Source organism: Scyliorhinus torazame, chromosome 15, assembly GCF_047496885.1.
Source record: "Scyliorhinus torazame isolate Kashiwa2021f chromosome 15, sScyTor2.1, whole genome shotgun sequence".
NCBI lineage: Eukaryota > Metazoa > Chordata > Chondrichthyes > Carcharhiniformes > Scyliorhinidae > Scyliorhinus > Scyliorhinus torazame.
The window spans coordinates 154,375,263-154,401,981 of record NC_092721.1 but is presented as its reverse complement, the minus strand read 5'-3'; the positions used below and the strand labels follow the sequence as shown (position 1 = coordinate 154,401,981).

Here is a 26,719-nt window from a genome sequence, read left to right as displayed (position 1 = left end):
ATGCCATGGGGCCTAATTGGTCATGGCGTTCCTGGAGGAGCACTGCCGAAAGGGTTCGGTCGGTGCTTGCTACTTCGATTGCGTACGGGGAAAGTGGATCTGGGACCTGTAATGCGGGGGGCTGTGCTGAGGGCTCTCTTTAAAGCATCCATGGCATCCGTGTGCTGTGGAAGCCATTCCTAAGGTGCCTGTTTCTTGAGAAGGTCGGATAGGGGCGCTGCTTTTGTGGTGAAACCGTCGATATGGTTTCTGCAGTAGCCAACCAGTCCTAGAAATGACCAGAGGGCTGAGACATTAAGGGGAAGGGGCAATTTGGACATCTGGGGCTGTTTAGCACAGGGCTAAATCGCTGGCTTTGAAAGCAGACCAAGGCAGGCCAGCAGCACGGTTCGATTCCCGTAACAGCCTCCCAAACAGGCGCCGGAATGTGGCATCTAGGGGCTTTTCACAGTAACTTCATTTGAAGCCTACTTGTGACAATAAGCGATTTTCATTTCATTTGACGATCGAGTCAATTCTCTTTTGCTCGATCCCGCGTTTACCATGCGTGATTACTGTACCCAAGTAAATCACTTTTTCCTGCAAAATCTGGGCCTTCTTGGGGTTGAGTTTACATCCAATCTGTTTTAGGAGTCCTAGGAGTTTGGCTAGAAGCGAAATGTGCTCTCCCTTTGTGGCTGTCTGTAGTAGCAAGTCATCTACATACTGGACCAGGCAATCGGGTCGGGAACATTTTGCTAGTCCATTTGCCAGCTGTCGGTGGAAAATGGAGGGGGAGTTGTGGAAGCCTTGTGGAAGGCACGTCCATGTGTATTGTTGTCCCTGGAATGTAAAGGCGAATTTGTATTGGCACGCTTTATCCAATGGAATGGACCAAAAGCCGTTGCTAATGTCCAAAACCGAAATGTTTTTTGACTGTAGTCCCTGTTTGAGCTGGTCTCAGGACTCATGGCTATGGTGGGGGCTGCTACTGGGGTTACTTTGTTCAGTTCCCGGTAATCAATGGTCAGTTGCTATGATCCATCGGGTTTCCTGATGGGCCAAATTGGTGTGTTATTTGTGGAGGCTACTGATCGGAATACGGAGTAGACTCTCTATTACTTTGGAGATCTCTCCCTCTGCTTCTTGGGGAAAACCATACTGCTTTTGGGATCTGGGGTCGGGACATGTAATGTTCACTAAGCCAGCTATCTTGCCACAGTCGTGCTTGTGCTGTGCTTTGTGTTGCTGTAGGACTTCCCTAACCTGTTTGTCCTGACTAATGGCTCGAGGGGCGAACCAGAAGTCTCCTACTGCACTGATTCTGTTTGCATACTCTCCAACTGTGAGCGTGGCGGGGGCTCGTGCTGCCTTTGCCATTCTCCATATACATTTATTTACCGGATCAAATGAGAGGTTGTAGGAGCACATAAAGTCAATTCCTAGGATGTGTTCAGCTGTCTGGGGTAGATCGACCAAAACTACGGGGTGTTTAGTCATAATGTTCCCTATTTGTATCGCTACAGGGGCTGTGATGTGTCCTTGTTGTAAATGACCTGTAAAACCGCTGAGTGTGATGGTGTCTGTTGTGGGCCACATGTCTCGCTGAAACGTCGTGGAGGAATTGGGCGTGGTGCGGGACCCTCCTGTGTCCCAAAGAAATTCTACGGGGTGTCCCTGGACTTTGCCTGCTACTACCAGTCTACCGGACTTGTCCCAAAGGGTGTCGCAGACCCAAGTTGGGGAGCCCGAATACCGTCAGTCGGTGCCGTTCATGTCTGCGTTCTCTGAACGGGCACTAACACTATGGATTGGCTTTGCTCTATTCTTATTTAGGGTGCCTGTCTGTTGGTTTCTCTGCTGCTTTTGAGGCGCGTTGCACTCTCGTGCATAGTGACCTTCATGTCCACAATAGTAACACTCCTGGGATTTAGGCTGTGGTGGGCTGTTCCTGTCCTCATTTACCCATGCGGGGTTCTAGTGCGTCCTAACTGGATGCATGTCTGCCCGCTCTTCCTCTGGTTTTGCAAATGCGGTTTTGCCTTGGCCGGACTGTTCCCAAGTGTGGGACAATCTTTTTAAAAACCATTTCTCGTTGTGGGCCTCATCTGAGGGGTCGTAATTTGCGCAAGCTCTCTGTCCTGCCTCTGTCGCATGAGAGACTAGGATTCGAGTCCATTTGGCCATATTATCCGCGGACAAATGGGCGCGGGCTAACTCTCCAAATACTGCTGTGAAATGTATCCACAAGCGTCCAGCAAACGCTGTGGGGTGCTGTGTTTTCTTTTGCCTACACTTGTTTAGGCCTTCTACGGGGTCTCCTCTGTTATAGCCGATCGCATCCAGGATCGCTGTGTGCATTTCTTGGAGTGTGCCTCCTCCTACATTCTGTGGGTCGGGAAGGGCTGCCACGACTGAAGGGTCGAGGCTTAAAACTGTGAGCTACACTTGCTCCTTTTCGTCCAGGCCGTACATAGTAGCCTGCTGTTTAACTCTAGCGAAAAACTGGTGGGGGTCTAATGTGGGAAGGAACGGTGTAATATTTCCACACGCATCCCGTAATTGGGTCATGGTTAACGGGGTTGTATATAGGAAATCTGTGTTTCCTTCTGCTGCGGCCCTGCGGTGTGTGGTTACAGGGTGCATGGGGGTGTGTTCTGCCTGTTCAGTCGGAGGTTGGGGTGCTTTCCTTTTCTGGGGTTTTTCTTGCGTACATGTCCCACGTACGTATCTGTGGGTAGTTTCATTTAACTCCTGCCAATCGGGGCCGTTTTCCTGGTCTAACTGGGGTCCAAACGTACTTTGAAACCCATTCTGGACGGAAAGCAGAGATTGCAATTCTGCAATTTGCTTCCGGCACTTTGCGTGATCTATGGAGCTCTGCCTTTGTTCCGTCGTGGAAGTGTGGAGTGCTCGTAGGGCTGCTTTTAAATCATTGCACTGTTTCTGCAATTTCTCTACCTGTTGCTCAGTTTCTTGTCTTACCAAGACCGCGCGTTGCGTGTCCTGGTAGGCCTTATCGTACTGGGTCTGAAAACTACTCAAATGGGCGAGACAAGACTCGTGTGCCCTCTTGGAATCATCCACCTCGCTGTCCCTCACTGCTAACTGTTCTCTTAACTCCTTATTCTCCTTCTCAAATTCGCTCACATCTCCCTCACTATTTCTGTCTCTCTCCTCAATTTCTCTATGGAGCGTCCTAACGACCTCCTCTGTGCCTCGCAATTGTGCCAAGTAGGACATGATTGCCATCGGCTTGCGAGCTTTCCCTAAGCTCTGTCAGGTTCTCCCACCAAGTATGTCCTATGCTCCCGGGACCTGTTTCGTCAGTGGCACAGAATTCACTCCAAAGGGGCCATCCTTTCCCTTTGAGAAATTTTCTGATCTCTTCTTCCCATACGGGACACTGTCCTACTCTACTGGTCGCTGCGACCTCGAATTCTTGGGGGTTCATAAGGCATTCCATTGCCTTCATTGCCACTTTCTCTCTATCACTGGGTTCTCTGCTGAATTTGGAACAGGGGGTGATAAAGTGGTGATGTAAACACGGGTACGGCTTACGCTATTTTCCGGCCTACAAAACTCCCAACAGTTTTACGCAACAAAATCTCTCAGGTTTACCTTATATATCTGTTAGTACGTATGCATTAACACACTTCCGAATCTCGGAGGTTTGATCAGTATAGTTCTCACACTTGTGGTTTTTCTGTTTTCAATTGGATTCCAATTCAAATTTGGGTTCTCTCGGAGTGACTCGACCACTTCTAGGTCTTGTCCCACCAGAGTTGCCAGTAAATGTTGCTCTCTTTGGTTGGCTCTGAATATGGCGGTCAATATGGTCGCCTTCCTTAATTCTAATTACGTTTGCTCTAGAGTCGCCAGGTATCTTTCGATACCGCCACAAGGTTCAAAACCGAATACTGATCAAAGACTCGATACACCAATTAGTTAGTTCAAAGTCAATGCTTATTTATTTACACACACAGTTAAATATACTCATGCACGAAACTCTACAGACTAAACTATCACTACTGCTAAAGCCTATACTTAGCTTCGGGCGCCCATTCAGTCAGAGGAGCAATGGCCGTTGTTCGGTTCTGAGGCTGCTGGGGTTCGACTGGTACAGGGGAACAGCTAAGATCGGCTGTCTGGTAGCGTGCATTGACCTTGGACTTACTTGTTTCTGGTGCAGCTGGTGGACAGGTCTCTCCTCGTTGAGAGCCGGGTCCAAGAGAACGATTCTCTCTTGGGGGCTCCTTCTTATACCCAAAGGGGCTTCACGCGCTTTTGGGCGGGCCTTGAACTTGGCCCCAATCAATTGGGCCCTTTCTTGATCATTCATATTGATTTCATCCAATAAAGGGGTGGGTGCCCTGATGGCTGGACGTGTCCTAGGTGGCCCTTGGCCTGCTTTGTTTCGGTCTCCTCTGGCGCCGGGGTGTCTGCCTTAGTGTCGGTTACTCAAATGTTACTCTTTTGTTCCCAGAGATGGGCCATTAGTATGCTAATGGACCTACAGTTTTGGCCTTGTCTGGGAGCTGTGGCTCCAATACACAGACAAGCTCTGAACCTGCTTGTTTTCTCAGCATTGTCCATTTTCCCTGCAATCTTTGCAAAGTGTCCATTTTGTAATCAGGAAGTGGCCATCCCAGATGGCTACAATGCCTACTTGGATTGTGGAATTGTGAAATAAACTCCCTAAGGACAAGAGATGAAAACTAGAAACATCCGTTTTATACGGGCAAACAATACAATATAAGAGACTAGGTGAATAAAACAAAATCACTGACTTTGTCATGGTACCAGTTTATATGAAATGGTGTAGCATTTGGGCCCATAAAGGGGCTCATCCACATTCATTGTGAAGCTTTCAAAAGTGGAAGTAGAAGTATTGCTGAATGTAATTCCCAGCATTCAGTCTTTCTTGCCAGAATCAGAAAGGGATGTTTTTGGAATTCATCACCATAGCTGAATCAGGCCTGTTGAATATTCCTCGGCTCCCATGGAAATTTCCTTCTCCAATGCTTATGTGACAAAGTCTCAACTGTTCATTTCATTTTCCAAAACGTCAGATTGTGCCTTTGGTGTGAAGCTGTTGAGCTGGATTGATCATCTGTTCATAGTCGATGTAAATAGCAGCATTGTTCCTTTGTGCTGAAAGAACTTGGGGGGGGGGGGTTTGATTTAGAAATTCTTCCCAATAATTTTGTTTTGTGCTCATGGCAAGAAAACAGTTTTCATTAAACAACCAAGTTCTCTATAAACTGCAAGCTGTGCCCTTATATGTACTGTGAGTGGGAAAGCACACCATGGGATTAACAATCACCCGCTGGTTGTTGGCATGCCGTGCACCAGAGTCTATGATGGATAAAGGAGTTGTCACAATTAAGGTCATAAAGTTTACATATTTTAATATCTGTGAGGTGTGCTGTGTCACTATACACAAGAGGGTATCCTGCCCCTAATCTGCATTTTGTTTTGCCAATTTGAGCATTAGGAAAAAGGGAATTTCTGACTTTGAGATGATAGTTCTCCCAATAAGTTAGGGAGATGGGGTTACCCACTCTCAACTTGGGGAGGTGAAAAATAGTAATACAGGACTTTTTCCAGGCCCTGTGTTTGGAATGAGCACACTGCTAATCAGCCACCAGAGGTTCACTACATCATATAAGTAGCGTTCAAATTGTGACCGCTACCACCAAAAAAGTCAAGCTAGGGCAGCAGGCACAAGCAAACATCACCAACTACAGGCTCCCCTCAAAGTCACACACCAGCCTGCCTTACAAATATATTGTTGTTCCTTCACTGTTGCTGGGTCAAAACCCTGGAATACCCTCCCTATCAGCACTGTGGGTGTACCTACACAACAAGGATTGCAGCGGTTCAAGAAGGCAGTTCACCACAACCTTCTCCAAAGATTTGCAGGTTAAGTGGATTGACCGGGATCAAAAAACAACAGTGGGGTGGCCTCCAGTCCCAATTCTCTGCCAACACTTGCATAGGATATGCTTAACGTCAGCATCATCCCACCAGATGGCACTCAGGTTCTACTTAGCTCCTCCAACTTTATCAGGGCAGGCTCATTCCTCTCGGATGCTTTTCCAAATAAGTGCCTCCCCAGTGTCACTGAACACAAATAATGTAGGAGGTTTCACTGGGGCCCTCCTGTGTCTTTTGCACCAGGTGACCTTCTTATGTTGTGGGCATTCCAGAGACGAGGCTGCAAGAGGATCAGGGCTGGGATCTAAAGTTGTTAGTAAGGAATGAAGTTTAAATCGATAGCAAGGAGGGATATAGGATCGGAAGGCATAGAATCTCTGTGGGTAGAGTTGAGGAATCGCAAAGGTAAAAAGACCCTGATGGGAGTTATGTACAGGCCCCCCAGCAGTACTCAGGATGTGGGGCAGAAAATACATCAGGAGATAGAAACGGCATGTAAAAAAGGCAATATTACAATAATCATGGGAGACTTCAATATGCAGATGGACTGGGAAAATCAGGTTAGTAGTCGATCCCAAGAAATGGAATTTGTGGAATGTCTAAGAGATGGTTTTTTTGGAGCAGCTTGTGACAGAGCCTACTACGGAACAGGCAATTCTGGATTTGGTGATGTGTAATGAGGCAGACTTGATTAGGGAACGTAAGGTGAAGGAACCCTTGGGGAGCAGTGACCACAATATGATAGAATTTACCCTGCAGTTTGAGAGGGAGAAGCTGCAATCAGATGTAACGGTATTACAATTAACTAAGGGGAACTACAAAGACGTGAGGGAAGAGCTGGCCAGAGTTGATTGGAGAAGGAGCCTAGCAGGGAAGACAGTGGAACAGTAATGGCAGGAGTTTTTGGGTGTTATTAGGGAGGCACAACAGAAATTCATCCCAAGGAGGAGGAAACATGCTAAGGGGAGGACAAGGCTTCCACGGCTGACGAGGGATGTCAAGAACAGCATAAAGGCTAAAGAAAAAGCAGACAAAGTGGTGAGGCTTAGTGAGAAACCAGAGGACTGGGAAACCTTTAAAAGCGAGCAGAGGACAACTAAAAAAGCAATAAGGGGGGAGAAGATGAAGTACAAGTGCAAGCTAGCTAGTAATATAAAGGAAGATAAGAAGAGATTTTTTCAATATATAAAAGGTAAGAGAGGGGCAAAAATAAACATTAGATGACTAGAAAATGTGGCTGGAGAAGTAATAATAGGAAAAAAAGAAATGGCAGTCGAACTGAATAGTTACTTTGCATCAGTCTTCACGGTGGAAGACACCAGTGGGATGCCAGAGCTCCAGGAGAATCAGGGGGCAGAGGTGAGTGCAGTGACCATTACTAAGGAGAAGGTTCTGGGGAAACTGAAAGGTCTGAAGGTGGATAAATCACCTGGACCGGATGGGCTACATCCCAGGGTCCTAAAAGAGATAGCTGAGGAGATTGTGGAGGCATTGGTGATGGTCTTTCTGGAATCACTGGAGGCAGGAAGGTGTCCCAGAAGACTGGAGAGTGGCTAATGTAACACCACTGTTGAAGAAGGGAGGGAGGCAGAAGACGGGAAATTATAGGCTGGTTAGCCTGGCTTCGGTCATTGGTGAGATTTTAGAGTCTGTTATTAAAGATGAGATCGCGAAGCACTTGGAAGTGCATGGTAAAATAGGACTGAGTCAGCACGGCTTTGTCAAAGGGAGGTCGTGTCTGACAAATCTGTTAGAGTTCTTTGAGGAGGTAACAAGCAAGTTAGACAAAAGAGAACCAGTGGACGTGATTTATTTAGATTTCCAGAAGGCCTTTGACAAGGTGCCACATAGGAGACTGTTAAATAAGTTAAGAGCTCAGGGTGTTCAGTGTAAGGTCCTGGCATGGATAGAGGATTGGCTGACTGGCAGCAGGCAAAGAGTTGGGATAAAGGGGTCTTTTTTAGGATGGCAGCCGGTGACTAGTGGTGTGCCTCAGCGGTCTGTGCTGGGACCACAACTTTTCACAGTATACATTAATGATCTAGAAGAAGATACCAAAGGCAGTGTTGCTAAGTTTGCAGATGATACAAAGATCTGTAGAGGGACAGGTAGTATTGAGGAAGCAAGGGGGCTGCAGAAGGACTTGGACAAGCTAGGAGAGTGGGCAATGAAGTGGCAAATGAAATACAATGTGGAAAAGTTTGAGGTTATGCACTTTGGAAGGAGGAATTTAGGCATAGACTATTTTCTAAATGGGGAAATGCTTCGGAAAGCAGAAGCACAAAGGGACTTGGGAGTCCTTGTTCACGGTTCGAAATGTTAATCTGCAGGTTCAGTCGGCAGTTAAGAAGGCAAATGCAATGTTAGCATTCATGTCAAGAGGGCTAGAATACAAGACCAGGGATGTACTTCTGAGGCTGTATAAGGCTCTGGTCAGACCCCATTTGGAGTACTGTCAGCAGTTTTGGGCCCCATATATAAGGAAGGATGTGCTTTCCTTGGAAGGGGTACAGAGGAGGTTCACAAGGATGATCCCTCGAATGAAGAACTTGTGTATGAGGAACGTTTGAGGACTCTGGGTCTGTACTCGTTAGAGTTTAGAAGGATGAGAGGGGATCTTATTGAAACGTACAAGATACTGCGAGGCCTGGATAGAGTGGATGTGGAGGGGATGTTTCCACTTGTAGGAAAAACTAGAACCAGAGGACACCATCTCAGATTAAAGGGACGATCCTTTAAAACAGAGATGAGGAGGAATTTCTTCAGTCAGAGGGTGGTGAATCTGTGGGACTCTTTGCCGCAGAAGGCTGTGGAGGCCAAAACACTGAGTGTCTTTAAGACAGAGATAGATAGGTTCTTGATTAATAAGGGGATCAGGGATTATGGGGAGAAGGCAAGAGAATGGGGATGAGAAAAATATCAGCCATGATTGAATGGCGGAGCGAACTCGATTGGCCAAGTGGCCTAATCCTGCTCCTATGTCTTATGGTCTTATGCTGATGTGAATGTAGGGGTACTCAATATCCCAAGGTACCAAGAGGAATTCCCTGTTCAATGCAAAGGGTGCAACGTACTGGGCTCCATCTTCCTTTGCTTCCACCCCAGGTGAAGGGCAAAAATAATATTACCCTGATATCTTCAGGGCAAGAGGAAAGAAAGGGGCAAAAAAGTGTGGATAAATTATGCAAAGCAACTAGGTTACACGTTTTACAATGATCGTGGAGGGTAACACTGATGATAAAATGCTATTGCTAGACCGAAGATAAAACCACGATGGATAAATACAAACAATTATATGTTTTAACCAGAGTTGGAATGTAGGTGTCATGGTGGGTGAAACAGCAGATGGCATCGACACTGATTTTGCCAGTAAGGGAGATTTGGGAACCGCCGATCAAAGTCAAGAACCTTATTCTGCCAACAACCACGCCGTGTCTTCACGAGCAGCATCAAGCAATAATCTCGGGAATATCCATGACAACAGGCTGGTCTTTTCAAGAAGTGTTTACAGCTTTGACATCCCAGAAGATGTAAGGCCAGGTAATGTGATTAATTCCTCATGATCAGAAGATTTCCTCAATGAAATGATAATGCAATAACTTTTGCAGGGTGTGAAATTGAAAAATCTCAGGAGAATTGCCCTGGATTTATTTGCTTCCTTGACCCATGAAATAAATTTGTTTGAATAAAAGTGAAGACATGTTCAATTTACCCAGGCAGTAAGAAAGGTTTGACTATTTCTTCTGATTTTTCCATAGCTAATTCTTCCTCCTACCTTTCATGTGCATTCACTGTTAACCTTTATATGAAACTGGGACTGTGTGGTGAACTTTCATTGCTCTGTGACCTGGAAGAAACTTCCAATGCAGACTTGCAAGCTTGGCTTCACTGTCTCCTGATTAGATGTACACTGAGATATGCACAAGAAATGAATTGCATTACCTGTAATCACTATTACAAATGTCACAAATGATGATGGTGAATCCACATTCGAAATGTGAGTGATGGATATCAATGCATTGGCAGAAAGTTCAGAAATTACTCCAGGACCTAGGCCTTTAAGTTATTAAAGTAGATTCATTGAAACACGCCTATTTTCCTCAGAGAAAATACAATTGAGTGAGGAAAATTCAGTTTGTTAATAATTTTAAGAGAGAAACTCCATATCCAAGTAAGGAAGTTATTTGAGCAATTTATCAAAGGTCACAAGTATAAAATTAGCTAGCTTCAGATAAGGCTCACCATGAGAAGTATGCTGTTTCTCCAGAGTGATTGAAACGCATGCCCAGCAGCTCATGATATCTGCCTGATAATGATTTATAAATCTGGTCAGATGTAATTGAAGGTTTTAGAGACAAACAAAGGCAAAGAAAATCATTCTCTCCAAGGAATGCAGTGGTCCGTACATAGCTGTGGCCCAAAAATATCACGTGTGGGAGGCAATTCATTAGATTTTGATAATGGAGCTGATTGACAGACATTGTGAACTTTTGCTCGCCTGTCTTTAGATTTGAAGAATTGTTTTCACACAGACATTTTATCCAGGATTCCCTTAAGTGACTGATTACATATGTGCATCAGACTCCATTATGTAGCTGATCGTGCGTGGTCCAAGGGAGGAGATTGAAAGCTTTTTGTCATTCCACAAACTTTGTAATTTTCTGTCAGTTGTAGCTGCATTTTGTTGAAGAAATCCTGATATTTTGGGCATTCTCACAGTTCAAGCTTCTACTATCCAATTTGTAACATCAAATAGTAAAGCCAGCTCTAGGTGATATTTTTATGTCTATTTTAAAATGTTGTAAAGCATTTCCAAGTACATAATTTACAGAAAATATTAATCAAAGAACGACTTCCCTCAGTGTAGATTTAATTTCAATTTTATATTGGGTTGAAATAGTACTTACAAATGTGATCAATATGTGTGAAGCTTTTACATTTTTTGCACCAAATATGGGGTTTCACAGTGAAGCAGATGAATAACTCTGTATCAAATGAAAGTATACATAACATTTTCTCTTTTATTCAAACCAGGTACCATGGTGGGCTTAGTAATAGCTTCTGCTCCAAATCAGGGAGTTGATGACAAGGTGTATGCAATACAAGAAGATGATGGGAACGGGCTCTTTGTTATCAATCCAGCTACCGGAAATTTTACACTGACTCGTCCTTTAGACTTTGAGTCCGTAAAGTATTACATTCTCACCGTGAAAGCTGCTAATACAGATGGGCAATTCAGTGTGGTTCGGGCTTACTTCAATGTGCTGGATATCAATGACAACCCTCCAGTGTTCAATCCAGATTCCTACAGTATTAACATAATGGAAAATGTCCCCGTTGGCACCAGTGTTTTAACCCTGAATGTGACTGATGATGACGAAGGTGAGAGGCTTTTGTTTTTCCAAAGTTATCTGTCTTACTAATATATTTGAAATTAATATTTGCACCAGTACATCAAGGCAGATGTTACAAGATGATTGCAGCAAAGTTGTTGAGGGAGGGCAATAACAGTGATATGCGATTGATGACATGCGCACAGTTCAAAAACATACAGCATGTTTTGGATAACAAAGGTCAGTGCACTGTCTTTCCACATGCACTGTTTTATGAATTAGATTCTATTGCACACTCCAAAATGAAAATCCATTCCCTGAGTCTTCTGTTGCATTGTTCACACGAGACAGCATGTTAGACAGCGTAGAAGGGGTACACATAAGGGATTCAGAAAAAGCCACACAAAAGCAAACGAAACAATGGAACTTCTGTCCAACATATCTCCAGGAAATCACACGGAAATCCAGACGTGTATTGTTCCCAGACTCCCTTAATCTGACAGATATTCATCATTTTTATTTCTCATACTGTACTGTTTTGATTCCACAGTTAGTGAACAGTCAATCAGTAAATACGTCACATTCACGGCGGCCACCTCAGAAAGATTCCACCCAGACAATGACATCTCCTTGTTTGAGAATACCAGAATGGTAATACATTAAACCTTTGTGGTAGTATGCATTAGGGGTCATGTGGGGCTGTGAAGCTGTGATGCTATTGGCTGACAGATCCCGGGTCCTGGTTGGCTGTTGATCCCTAGCTCCGCCCTGAAGGCGGAGTATAAGAACCTGGGCTTCTCCCCGCAGCTCCAGTTTGTTGCTGAACTGCTGGGAACGAGTCACGCTTAATAAAGCCTCATCGACTTCACCTCTATTCGTCTCTCTCGTAAGTCATTGTGCGCTACAATTTATTAAGCGTGCTTAAAGGACTATGGAGCTCAGGATCGCCCTGGAATGCCTGAGGATCAGCCCCCACGCAGTGAACGCGGCAGCAGTTTTTAAACACTGGCAGACTTGTTTCGAAGGCTACCTCCGAACGGCCCCCGGCCGGATCACAGAAGACCAGAAACTACAGGTCCTGCACTCAAGGGTAAGCCCGGAAATTTACCCTCTCATAGAAGACGCAGAGGATTTCTCGACGGCGCTCGCAGCACTAAAGAGCGTCTACGTTCGTCCAGTGAACCAGGTCTACGCACGCTACCAACTCGCAACGAGACGGCAAAGCCCCGGAGAATCGCTAGAAGAGTTCTACGCCGCGATGCTAATTTTGGGACGGGGCTGCGGCTGCCCGCCGGTAAACGCGACGGAACACGCGGACATGTTAATTCGCGATGCGTTTGTGGCAGGTATGAACTCTCCCCAAATCCGCCAAAGACTTTTAGAAAAAGAGTCGCTAGGACTCTCAGAGGCACGGGTCATTGCAGCTTCCCTAGATGTGGCCTCGCAAAACGCCCGCGCCTACGGCCCCGACCGCGCGGCAGCCCCTTGGGCTCCATGGACCCCCGTCACGACAAACCCCCTTCCCCCCCTCCCTCACAGGCTTGCGCGGTTAAGACGCCAGACCATCCCGGGGGGGCCCGCTGCTATTTCTGTGGGCAGGCGAAACACACCCGGCAGCGCTGCCCGGCCCGCGCGGCAACTTGCAAGAGCTGCGGGAAAAAGGGCCATTTCGCGGCTGTGTGCCGGTCCCGGGGGGTCGCCGCTGTCCCCGGAGAAGAAAGAGTCCAGCGCATCCCAAACACTCCCCAACCCCCCCCCCAGCGCCCCATGTGCGACCCGCGGGCGCCGCCATTTTGGGTCCCGGCCACCACGAGGGGAGGATGGGCGCCGCCATCTTGTGACCCCCCAGCCATGTGCGATGCATGGGGGTGGCCATTTTGTCCACCCCGACCATGTGCGATCCGTGGGGGCGGCCATTTTGTCCACCCCCGGCCACGTGCGATTCATGGATGCCGCCATCTTGGATGACAACAATGGACCCCAGCATCGACGGCTCCACGGGGTCCGAAGAAGACGCTGAGACACTACGACCACATCTGGCCTCGGTGACGCTGGATCAAGCACGGCCCCGGACGCTCCAGACGACGACAACAACGGTGCTGATCAACGGACACGAGACACCATGCCTGATTGACTCCGGGAGCACCGAAAGCTTCATCCACCCCGACACGGTAAGACGCTGTTTTTTGACCATCCGTCCCAGTACGCAAAAGATTTCCCTAGCTGCAGGATCCCACTCCGTAGAGATCAAAGGGTTCTGCATAGTGACCCTAACGGTGCAAGGGAGGGAGTTTAAAAACTACAGGCTCTACGTCCTCCCCCAACTCTGCGCGCCCACATTACTGGGATTAGATTTCCAGTGCAACCTTCAGAGCCTAACGTTTCAATTTGGCGGCCCAATATTTCCACTCACTATCTGCGGCCTCGCAACCCTCAAAGTTGAACCGCCATCCTTGTTTGCAAACCTCACCCCGGATTGCAAACCCGTCGCCACTAGGAGCAGACGGTACAGCGCCCAGGACCGGACATTTATCCGGTCCGAAGTCCAGCGGTTGCTGAAGGAAGGCATAATCCAGGCCAGCAATAGTCCCTGGAGAGCACAGGTGGTAGTAGTAAAGACCGGGGAGAAGCAAAGGATGGTCATAGACTATAGCCAGACCATCAACAGGTACACACAGCTAGATGCGTACCCTCTCCCCCGCATATCCGACATGGAAAATCGGATTGCCCAATATAAGGTCTTCTCCACCGTGGACCTCAAGTCCACCTATCACCAGCTACCCATCCGCCCAAGTGACCGCAAGTACACAGCCTTAGAGGCAGATGGGCGACTATACCACTTCCTAAGGGTCCCATTTGGCGTCACAAACGGGGTCTCGGTCTTCCAACGGGAGATGGACCGAATGGTTGATCAACACGGGTTACAGGCCACGTTCCCATATCTCGACAACGTAACCATCTGCGGCCACGATCAGCAGGACCACGACGCCAACCTCCAAAAATTCCTCCAGACCGCAAACGCCTTGAACCTCACATACAACGAGGACAAGTGCGTGTTTAGCACAAACCGGCTGGCCATCCTGGGATACGTAGTGCGCAATGGGATAACAGGCCCCGACCCCGAACGCATGCGCCCCCTTATGGAATTTCCCCTTCCCCACTGCTCCAAAGCCCTGAAACGATGCCTGGGTTTTTTTTCATATTACACCCAGTGGGTCCCCCAGTATGCAGACAAGGCCCGCCCACTAATACAGACTACTACCTTCCCCCTGTCGACAGAGGCTCGCCAGGCCTTCAGCCGCATCAAAGCGGATATCGCAAAGGCCACGATGCGCGCCATCGACGAGTCCCTCCCTTTCCAGGTCGAGAGCGACGCCTCCGATGTAGCTCTAGCGGCCACCCTTAACCAAGCGGGCAGACCCGTGGCCTTCTTCTCCTGAACCCTCCACGCCTCAGAAATCCGCCACTCCTCAGTGGAAAAGGAAGCCCAAGCCATAGTTGAAGCTGTGCGACATTGGAGGCATTACCTGGCCGGCAGGAGATCCACTCTCCTCACTGACCAACGGTCGGTAGCTTTCATGTTCGATAATGCACAGCGGGGCAAAATTAAAAATGACAAGATCTTAAGGTGGAGGATCGAGCTCTCCACCTTCAACTACGAGATCTTGTACCGACCCGGAAAGCTGAACGAACCGTCCGATGCCCTGTCCCGCGGCACATGTGCCAACGCACAAATAAACCGTCTCCAAACCCTCCACGAGGACCTCTGCCACCCGGGGGTCACTCGGTTCTACCATTTTATAAAGTCCCGCAACCTCCCCTACTCCGTGGAGGAGGTCTGTACTGTCACCAGGAACTGCCACATCTGCGCTGAGTGCAAACCGCATTTTTTCAGGCCAGATAGAACGCACCTGATCAAGGCTTCCCGCCCCTTTGAACGCCTCAGTCTGGATTTCAAAGGGCCCCTCCCCTCCACCGACCGAAACACATACTTCCTGAACGTGGTGGACGAGTACTTCCGTTTCCCTTTCGCCATCCCCTGCCCCGACATGACAGCGGCTACAGTTATTAAAGCCCTGAGCACTATATTCACACTGTTTGGTTGCCCCGCATATATCCATAGCGACAGGGGGTTCTCCTTCATGAGTGACAAGCTGCGCCAGTTCCTGCTCAGCAAGGGCATAGCCTCGAGCAGGACGACCAGCTACAACCCCCGGGGCAACGGGCAAGTAGAGAGGGAGAACGGCACGGTCTGGAAGACCGTCCTACTGGCCCTACGGTCCAGAGATCTCCCAGTTTCACGGTGGCAGGAGGTCCTCCCGGACGCTCTCCACTCCATCCAGTCGCTGCTGTGTACCACCACTAACCAAACGCCTCATGAGTGCCTCCTTGTCTTCCCCAGGAAGTCCTCCTCCGGAACGTCGCTGCCGACCTGGCTGGCGGCCCCAGGACCCATCTTGCTCCGGAAACACGTGCGGGAGCACAAGTCGGACCCGTTGGTCGAGAGGGTTCATCTCCTCCACTCTAGTACGTCTACGTGGCGTACCCCGACGGCCGACAGGACACGGTCTCCCTGCGAGACCTGGCGCCCGCCGGCAACACGCACACCCCCCCGACACCGATCACCCCCTCCCTGCCACCGGCGCACCCCGCGACCGCCCCCTTCCCGGGAGGATCGGTCCTCCTCCCATGTCCGACCAGGAGTGAAACTGAAGCAGACACCGAAAAGCTCCCGGAGACGACAACGCGGGAACAAGCACCTGCACCACCACCGGGGCTGAGGCGATCAACAAGGAAGACCAGACCGCCCGCTCGACTCGTGGCATCGGTGTAACACAAGAATGTTGTGGACTTTAACGAGAATGTTCTTTTTTCCTCTTACGAATTTTGTAAATAGTTCACAAACCCTGTACATAGCCCAATGTAGGGCAAAGTGTAGAGCATTGAAAAGACATGCCAAAAATTTTCTCCTCCCAGGACCAGCCTTGTAAACCCCTACCACCATGCGAAGCACCACCCCGCCGGGTTCATTTTTAACAAGGGGTGAATGTGGTAGTATGCATTAGGGGTCATGTGGGACTGTGAAGCCGTGATGCTATTGGCTGACAGATCCCGGGTCCTGGTTGGCTGTTGATCCCTAGCTCCGCCCTGAAGGCGGAGTATAAGAACCTGGGCTTCTCCTCGCAGCTCCAGTCTGTTGCTGAACTGCTGGGAACAAGTCACGCTTAATAAAGCCTCATCGACTTCACCTCTATTCGTCTCTCTCGTAAGTCATTGTGCGCTACAACCTTTACCTTCATAAACCTGCCTAGCAGTCCTGTAGAACTCTCTTCTTACCATGGAATTACTCGATACATGAATTTGAGCAAAGGTTTGTGCTTTTTTTAAATGATAGATGAAAACTACAATTAGTTCTGCTATGGTGTTCTTTTCAGATAATAATAATAATAATCTTTATTGCCACAAGTAGGCTTACATTGACACTACAATGAAGTTACTGTGAAAATCCCCTAGTTGCCACACTCGGGCGCCAGTTCAGGTACACAGAGAGAATTCAGAATGTCCAAACTACCTAACAGCTCGTCTCTTGGGAGGAAATCAGAGCACCCGGAGGAAACTCACGCAGACACGGGGAGAATCTGCAGACAACATACAGACAGTGACCCAAGCCGGGAATCGAACCTGGGTCCCTGGCGCTGTGAAACAATGCTAACCACTGTGCTACTATTAAAGCGAGGTTGGGTAATATTATGGAGATTGAACTAGGCAGTTTTGCTGATGGAGAGGAATATTTAGACAGAAGCTCATCTCTGGGTCAAATACAACATCAAAGTTGCAAGCACACTGGAGTTCAATTGCTAACCCCAGACTAGATGATAAAGTGGACTTACCTTTGCAGGTGAGACCAAGTCCTGGCAAAGTGCTAAGGTGCAGGATCCACCTGATTTAGGGGGTCCCCTAGTCATGGCCCTTTCTTGTTAGGTTGATCACTTTGTCAAGGAGGTCAGAGACATTCTAGAAACTTACATTGAAGTCTGGCCCTTGACCAAGTTTACAGTGTCAGCTCGGCCCAATAGTAACTAGTACCACTGTCAAATTTGAATCAAACAATTGTGGGTTCAAGATTCACTAGAGTGGCTGGAGTGCATTTTAGTGCAGTGCTGAGAGAATGTAACATTGTCAAATGTGCAAATTTGTAGATGAGATGTTAAACGATGGCATTATCTGTCAATTCAGGGAGGAATTAAACAATCCCATAACACCATTCAAAGTACACCTGTGAAATTTCCCCTATGCCCTGACCTATATTTACCCCTCAACCTACACTTCCAAACAACTGTTCACTTATCTCATTGCTGCCTGTGGGAACTTGCTGTGCACACATCTGTCTGCCCTGCTTGCCTAAAAAGCAATATTGGTTTCAGAACCAATTTAGCTAGTGCAAATGTCATGCCCTGAAGATGTGCAAGTTGTTTTATAAAAGTATAAGCTCTTCTGTTAAAGGTTGTGTGATTTTGGGCTTCGAGAGAAAGGCTATGAATACTAAAAATCTGAATAGAAAATGCTGCACTATCTCAGCATCTGGAAGCGAAAGAGAGGTTAACGTTTTGTTTGTCAAGCTTAATGTCAAAACTAAATAATGGTCACTTGGCCGAGAAAGCTGACACCGTTGGAAGTGTACTTCATTGGGCTGAATTTTACAGGCCATTCATGGGTAGAAAAACAGGCAGGTGGCCAATAAATGAGAGGATGTGCTGTCCGTGGCGTACTCATTGTCGGTCCATCTGCCCCACCCCACCATGACCTGGTTGGCTTGGGAGGCATCGGGTGGTACACTTGAGGCCCTGAAGCGGACAACTGATGCCTAATCAAGGGCCTGATCCCACTGATAAAACAGATGACAGGAGAGACATGCACCCGATGTGTAGCCCAGTTGGTTTAACCTGATGGGCTGAAAGAGCGGTTGCCTTCTTTTCCATCCCCCCGTGTCAATCAGATGCCCCCTCCCATAGTTTTGCTATCCTAATCCCTTGCCCTCTCCAAGATGCCCCACAGCCCCCTCGCTGGGGTTTGTCAGCTGGTTCCCAATAAGATCCGAGACTTCCCCATCATTGAACCTCCTTGACCTACCTGCAGTACCAGCAGTGACCACCACTCCAGCATTGCTGGTGTGCAGAGCTGCTGGCCTCCAAATGACTTCATGCTAGTTAAAGGACCAGTGCGCAAAAAGATTAAAGTGACATGAAGTGAAGCAGAGACGGGCTTGCCCCTGTCATTTATGCTGGGGTGAGGGAATCCTTCCTGGCTTCAGTGCAAGATCCAGCCCTTTGTCTTCAGAAAAGGGAGAGGGCGGGAAATTGGCAAGAAGGAATTTTAATGTTACAACCCAACGTAGAATATCACACGATCTGGTCTTGGGGCCTGCTACTGTTGCTTTTGAACTGGTCACTGAGAGGTACATAAGGAAGACACAGCAATGATTTGTATTTTGATAGCCTGGTGAAAAATCTCCCCTCCCCCCACCACCATTCTTCCTTCATATTATGTGGCAGCTTTGGGATGAATCACAGGCATTAAGCTGCTCTCTATCACTGTGTGGCACAGCAGTTCAGTCTACTAGGCTGTCGCACTAATGCCTGTCCACTTCTTCAATTAAATAGTGTTCCTCCCTCCAGATTAAGACTTTGGGAAACTGAAACATTTAGTAGGAGTATGCCCCCTTCACACTGCCCTTAAAATGTATCAACTGAAATGGATAATAATGCTGATGTCTCCAACCCCTCTTCGTGCTACTCCTATGAATGTTTAATGCTGCTACTGTCGCTTGTGCAGGGAGAACAAAATCTTTAACGGCATGTTGTGTCTTTCACTTTGGTTTATTCATGCTTGGATACTGGAATGAGTAACTCTATTCATTCAAGTTAAAAGGAAATCTGGCTTGTCTGACAGCTGCTGCTGTGACTCACTCCTCCTCCCCGGCCTTTGTACACGGGTTTTACTGCAAATTTACGCACATCCGGATCTTTCGAATGACATCATCACCATCACCATTTGCGCATGGAAATCATTGAGTCGGGAAGGTACAGTTGACAGCTCTTGCTGTACTGCAGTAGTGAGACATCAGTCAACAATACAATCTGCTCAACTGGAACTTACAGTCTCGCCGAAGTCAGTGGGCTTGTGAACAGCTCCCTGCATACCGTATTTTTGCAGGTTGCAGGCTCTGAATGAAAACCGGTGTGTAGCTCTCCAGCAGCACAGCCGAGCTTTTAGTCCAGATCTTCAGGCACTCAGAGAAACAAAAAAGAGTGGGCAGGGTTTTCGCCATCACTCTGATGAGGCGGGGCCTGATCTCAACAGAGATCGGGGCGCCATCTTTAAAGGACGCCCCAGTCAGAACTGAAGTTGACCCCCCCCCCCCCCCCACCACTCCCAACCTGCACAATCATCAGGGGCTCTCTCCTCCCACCAACACCCCCCACAATACAATCATCAGGGGCTCTCTCCTCCCACCAACACCCCCCACAATACAATCATCAGGGGCTCTCTCCTCCCACCAGCACCCCCCACAATACAATCATCAGGGGCTCTCTCCTCCCACCAACACCCCCCACAATACAATCATCAGGGGCTCTCTCCCACCAACACCCCCCACAATACAATCATCAGGGGCTCTCTCCTCCCACCAACACCCCCCACAATACAATCATTAGGGGCTCGCTCCTGCGACTCCCCCCCCCCCCCCACACACAATCATCGGGGGCTCTCTCACCCCCTGCCCCCCAGCACAAGCGTCAGGAACTCTCTGAACTGACCGTTATCTTTGAGCATGGCATTATAGCTGGTTTAGCAAACCATTCATAATTAGAGGCTAGGCAGTGGGAAGCCATATTAATTGTTTTTTGACATGCCAAAACTTATGCCAAAGTCTCAGAGTAAAGAGAACAGCATGTATTTAATTGTCCGAGGTAATTTTTAAATTGAGTAAGCCAGTCAAACTATCCAGGGTGAACATTCTGTCAAGCACCAAGTGGTTGTGTAGCACAATCTATCATGTATGGAGAAATAATCTTCAAATCTTAATGTGAAGGTTACTTTTCTGGTGTGGGGTTACTTGAAATTGCCATAGCAACAAATATATTTTAAAACTGCTCCATCAAAGGGCATTTCCTGAAGTCTGTAATTTATACCAGTTTGAGTAATCAACTCTGTATTGTTTGGGAGGTATTGCACAAATTTATTAAGTCTCACAGCATATAAAGTTTCCAGTTTCTATCCCAGGTTTATGTTGATTTAACTGAGTTTAGACAGTGCAGGGAGGATTCCAACACTTGGTCAGTATTGTGGGCTAGGAAAAGGAAAAACTAAACTAAGTTCCCACTCCTTTTTTTAAAATTTAGAGTACTCAATTATTTTTTTGCCAATTAAGGGGCAATTTAGCATGGCCAATCCATCTATCCTGCACATCTTTGTGTTGTGGGGGTGAAACCCACGCAGACACGGGGAGAATGTGCAAACTCCACACGGACAGTGATCCAGGGCTGAGATTAGAACTCAGGTCCTCAGCAACGTAGGCAGCAATGCTAAGCACTGTGACACGTGCTGCCGTCAAAGTTCCCATTCCTAACTGATATCCAATGACTTATGCTGAGAAGTATGTAAATTAGGAATCTGGGCTAGATTCTCTGGTCCCCTAGCCGCGTGTTCCTCGGTGGCACGGCCTCGTCGGCAACAGGATTCTCCGTTCCAAGCCACTGCCTGTGTGGAGTTTGCACATTCTTCCCGTGTCTGCGTGGGTCTCATCCCCACAACCCAAAGATGTGCAGCTTAGATGAATTGGCCATGCTAAATTGCCCCTTAGTTGGAATGAAAAATTGGTACTCATTTATTTTTAAAAAGTAAATATTAATCCACTATTCATTTAAAATCAGGGTGAAAGGAGTGACATCAGTCAAACAGAGATTGTTTTTGCTACTGGCCTGCTGACAGTCTTGCAATGAATTTTGAGATAGATAGGAAATGCTCTCTAAAAATGATGTATAAGTGACTAAACATTATTTAATGTTGTGATTTGTCTGTTGTCCAGGTCCAAATGCTGCTTTGACATTTCAGATAATCTCAGGGGATCGCAATGGGCAGTTTACAGTTGACAGAAATGCTGTGCTTCGGGTCCAAAAGATATTAGATCTCGAACACCAGTCTGTCTATTCTTTAATTGTCCAAGCTACTGACCAAGCTCAATGTGATTCAGTACGTTTTACAAGTAGTGCATGGATTACAGTGAAGCTCAACGATGTGAATGATAATGCCCCTGAATTCAGAACTGCAAACACTGTCTACGTTCCCGAAGATACTTCTCCTGGCACAGTGATAATGACAGTTAAAGCTGTGGATCTGGATAGTGCGCTTAATGGCCATGTTGAATATTCTCTGCAGCAACATTTACCGAACAAGTTTAGCATCAATGCAACAAGTGGAGAACTTAGCGTCGTTGGCAATCTTGACAGAGAACTAGTAGAATGGATTTCAATGAATGTGACCGCTTCAGACAAAGGACAGCCATCACTATCTTCATCAAAATGCATTAGAGTAGTCATTACTGACATAAATGACAACAGTCCTGTCTTCACACAAAGCATTTATACTGTGACAGTGGATGAAAATATGCCTCGTGGCTCAGATTTACTTATAGTTTCAGCTACTGACCCTGATGAAGACACAAATGGACAAGTTCGATATACGATTAGCAGCAAGGACTTTTACATTGATTCAGTTACTGGATTAATTTCAGTGTCTGGTAATTTGGATCGTGAACAAATCCCAGTGTATTCTTTTGTGGTATTTGCATTGGATGGGGGAAGGAGTCCCAGGTCAGGAACAGCCACTGTCAATGTTATACTCAGAGATTTAAATGATTTTACACCAATCATCCAGCCCACGAGAATGACTTTACATCTCTTGGAGAACATAACTACAGTTCCACAAATTGTATATCAGGTATTTAGGAGATTTGCTTTTTTATATCTTATCCAAGAGCTGTGACAGTCGTTATATAATTGACTTTTTAAAATATTTGATCAAACCAGAGAAAAATGTATGTACTGTTGTACCTGTCCAATTCAGATACTTTCAACCAGTTTACTTATTCAAACGTTTTACCCAGGTGCCCTTACTTGCGAGATGAACATTGGACAAAACAGGTTCACAGCTTAACGTAATTTTATTCACAATTTTCTCACTCAACAATGTATGTCCCAGACTCACAGCTGAGCTTTGGGGTTTACCCGCAGTTAGTGAAGGAGGCTGGCAGGCTACGATCACTCAATGTGGATGTCTTCATTGGGCTTCGAAACCCAGGATCTAGTCTTCTTGTGATTGGTGTACCTAGGAGACTCACAGGTTAGCGCTGAGGATCTGTTCAATGTTCCTTTCTTTACACAGGTATGCTAGGATTGAGTCACAGGTGTACACCCACAACTGACCATTGTCCCATCCAGACCCCAACTTGTTAATAGAAAAGACAGGATACTCCTGTTCATCCATGGTGATTCAAACAATTGTCCTCTGAAACACCCTCATCTGACCAGCCAGAAGCTCATTATGGAGTCTGATGGCTTCTTTTATCTGGATAATAGCAAATTACTGCGGATGCTGCAATCTGAAATGAAAGAGAAAATGCTGGAAAATCTCAGCAGGTCTGGCAGCACCTGTAGGGAGAGAAAAGAGTTAATGTTTCAAGTCCAATGACTCTTTGTCAAAGCTTCTTTTATCTGTTCTTCGTCCTGCTGCAAGTTGATCACCTGTGTCTGGAAGTTTGGTTACATATTCATAACGTGGTCTTGTTCTTTGGAGTGGGTAATTACAAAGTCCATATAGAGATAACAAGTTTATGCTTTGACTTGAGTGGTCTTACAGATGGCCAGTATCGATTCCAGCCAGGGCCTCATGAGACAAAGTCTGTTCCTGGCCTATGTGTATCTTCTCAGCCTGTTTTCAGTACCATATTTCCCCCTGTGATCCCATAAGTGTAAATGCATGGGATCATTAGTCTGGGCAACCCTATTTCCCAGAGTGAGTCAGAGATACATACTTCCCTTACAATATTCAAAGCTTATTCAATGACATATTTACATATTTAAAACTCCTATGTCTCATTACCGATGCCACATTAAATCAAACTTCCATTTGCCTTTGTCCATCTTTTAACATATCATTGTAAAAGTGTGATATATGGTAACGAGAACAGTAGCAATAATAAGAAACTGCAACATGATCTGTGTCCAAGGGTGTATTTCCGCATTAGACCCCAATTCCAAATATTGTCCCACCAAGTTATTTTGTTTAAGGTTTTGACTCTCATTCCCTAACCCCAGGTAATTAAGTGATTGAAAAATCTCACCATCTGTTTCAGCTTCATTGACACTCCCCAAATTTAACATCATCTCCCCACCTGTAGATCACCTCACATATAACAGCCCTTATCCTTGTACAGAAGGTCATTAATTTCTAAACTACTTGTAGTTAAACCTGTAATTAAAACAACAGACTTTACATGTTCACGTACTCATTAGCTGAGTTACCATTACTTAGCATTGATAACACACACAAAAAGAATATTACTTTTATAAAATATCCTAGTTTCAAATGGTGACATTGTAAACTGAGAATGTTTAATTTATCTCCTTTCAAACAATGAAAGGGTTTTGAAGCTCAGCAGCCCATACAGACTAACTCCTATTGCCCTTTATTTGTCAAAAGTAGAATGTATTTATTATCCTGTTATATTAGTTACCATTTGCACTTAATTGCTATTTAATCAATTAGATCTCGAGAGCAATTATATCCCAGCATGGCAGTTTTAAGAAAAGCCAAATCATCAGATATTACAATTGGTGTGGAAGGTAACACTTCACAAACACTTCAATGCAAAGGGCAACAGTGAAGTGTGAATGAGTTAACCCTTTCAATAAAAGGAAAAACCTTTATGTCCCCATTGTCACTATGTTGTGACAGGGCAATCTTGGAATTCTTGAAGCAGCTAGGGTTGTTGGCTGTGACTTGTGATTCATCTGTATTTGAAACAAAAACACAAAGATACGCTCGGCCTGGACCCAAGTGAGTTAATTTGGTTTAGATGTATCTAGTCAATTTAATCATGGTTATTAATCTATAGTCTGCTACATCAAAATTGCCGATCAGTAAATTTGATGTGTAATGAGTTTACAGAGAAAATAATGAAATCTCTACTAATTTGGGAACAAAAAAAACAGAACCAAGTTTACAAATGTAGGTTGCCTGTAACAAAGGAGCACATGGGCTCATTAAACAAACATAAGTCTTCACATTCCAATTTACATTCCTTTGAGTTTTTTTCCATCTTGAGCTAAGGGCACTCAAGATTATGCCGAGTTCAAACTAATCATTTCCAAATCCCAATTTATATATTTTGACTTTTTTTCATTTACTTCCTGAGAATTATTTATCTTGCAGACCAAAAGGGAGTTGTAGAAAAATACCCATGACCAAGCACTCCTAATCCTTGGGTGGCTCCTTTAAGGTGTAAGCAACACAGAACTCATTCTTTTTAGATGAAGCCCTCATAGAATTTCTGGAATAAATGTTGATAGTGTCAATAATTGACACTATTTCTAAGAACATTTCCCAATAGTCTTTCTCAAATCTCCAGCAGCAAGTGAACCTAAACAGTGATATATTTTAAGTAGCCACTTGAAATCCTTTGCTGCAGTTCTTTTTTATTCCCGTTAGTTGGTCACTGTTGGAAAGGGCGTTGGGTCAAGTGCTATTCACTAAAATGTCATGCAGCCTCTTTAATGAATGCTAGCAGACAAGTCCCTTAACAATACTCTGGCTGGTCAGTCCCAGACAAGCTTCTACCCCTTTACTAAGATGGCACCTTAGGCTAAACCAACTGATTAGGGGGTCAATGTGTTCGAAACATTAACTTTATTTCTCTGTCCACAGATGCTGCCGCACCTGCGGCATTTATTTAGCATTTTCTGTTTTTATTTCAGATTTCCAGCATTCGCAGTATTTTGTTTTATTTGCTCAAGACCATCATGCTCAACTTGGAGGCTCTTTAGCATCTGAAGGAGCTGTTGAAAATTGCCCCCCTTGATGACAGATATTCACACTTAGCGAAGTGTGAACAGCAGATTGAATTCCCCAAAATAGTCAGTACTTAAATGTGATTACTGTTTAATACGTCTTTAAGGGATAGCAGCATGACATCGCCAGAAGGGAGGTGTGTCATGTGATCTAGGCCTAGATTCTGAAGGTTGTGCTCCCATCAGTGGAGAATCACTACTGGTCTTAGTTAGCACTAGGCCCAGTCTGCGAGTCTCTCTTCTTCACCATGCTAATTTATTCATGGGGGAGAGCTCGCGAGATTCCATCAGAATCCCGGTATGGCTGTCATATCGAGTTCTGGTGGAGGGCCCCCCCCCCCAAATCCTTACCCGTCCCCACTGACATGAGGGTGTCCTGTCCCCGTCCCCCAACAACCTCCTCAGCAGCGCATCAGAACCCCCCCATCGGAACCCCCCCATCGGAACCCCCCCCATCAGAGACCCCCCCCCATCAGAGACCCCCCCCCATCAGAGACCCCCCCATCAGAGACCCCCCCCATCAGAGACCCCCCCCATCAGAGACCCCCCCCATCAGAGACCCCCCCCATCAGAGACCCCCCCCATCAGAGACCCCCCCCATCAGAGACCCCCCCCATCAGAGACCCCCCCCATCAGAGACCCCCCCATCAGAGACCCCCCCCATCAGAGACCCCCCCATCAGAGACCCCCCCATCAGAGACCCCCCCATCAGAGACCCCCCCATCAGAGACCCCCCCATCAGAGACCCCCCCCCATCAGAGACCCCCCCATCAGAGACCCCCCCCATCAGAGACCCCCCCCATCAGAGACCCCCCCCATCAGAGACCCCCCCCATCAGAGACCCCCCCCATCAGAGACCCCCCCCATCAGAGACCCCCCCATCAGAGACCCCCCCCATCAGAGACCCCCCCCATCAGAGACCCCCCCCATCAGAGACTCCCCCCATCAGAGACTCCCCCCATCAGAGACCCCCCCCATCAGAGACCCCCCCCATCAGAGACCCCCCCATCAGAGACCCCCCCCATCAGAGACCCCCCCCATCAGAGACCCCCCCATCAGAGACCCCCCCCATCAGAGACCCCCCCCCCATCAGAGACCCCCCCCCATCAGAGACCCCCCCCCATCAGAGACCCCCCCCATCAGAGACCCCCCCCCCATCAGAGACCCCCCCCCCATCAGAGACCCCCCCCCATCAGAGACCCCCCCCCCATCAGAGACCCCCCCCATCAGAGACCCCCCCCCATCAGAGACCCCCCCCATCAGAGACCCCCCCCCATCAGAGACCCCCCCCCATCAGAGACCCCCCCCCATCAGAGACCCCCCCCATCAGAGACCCCCCCC

The 26,719-nt window shown here is 47.1% G+C and overlaps 1 protein-coding gene across 3 annotated transcripts in view; it reads left to right on the top strand.

Annotated features, from left to right (window-relative positions):
* LOC140391915 (protocadherin Fat 4-like) overlaps positions 1-26,719 on the top strand; it is a 264,299-nt gene that overhangs the window by 25,881 nt on the left and 211,699 nt on the right. For all 3 annotated transcript variants that reach the window (XM_072476961.1, XM_072476960.1, XM_072476962.1), the window contains exons 2-4: positions 9,228-9,459; positions 10,954-11,301; positions 21,340-22,250. In XM_072476961.1, coding sequence (XP_072333062.1) covers positions 9,228-9,459; positions 10,954-11,301; positions 21,340-22,250 — 1,491 coding nt within the window. The remainder of the gene's footprint in view (positions 1-9,227; positions 9,460-10,953; positions 11,302-21,339; positions 22,251-26,719) is intronic.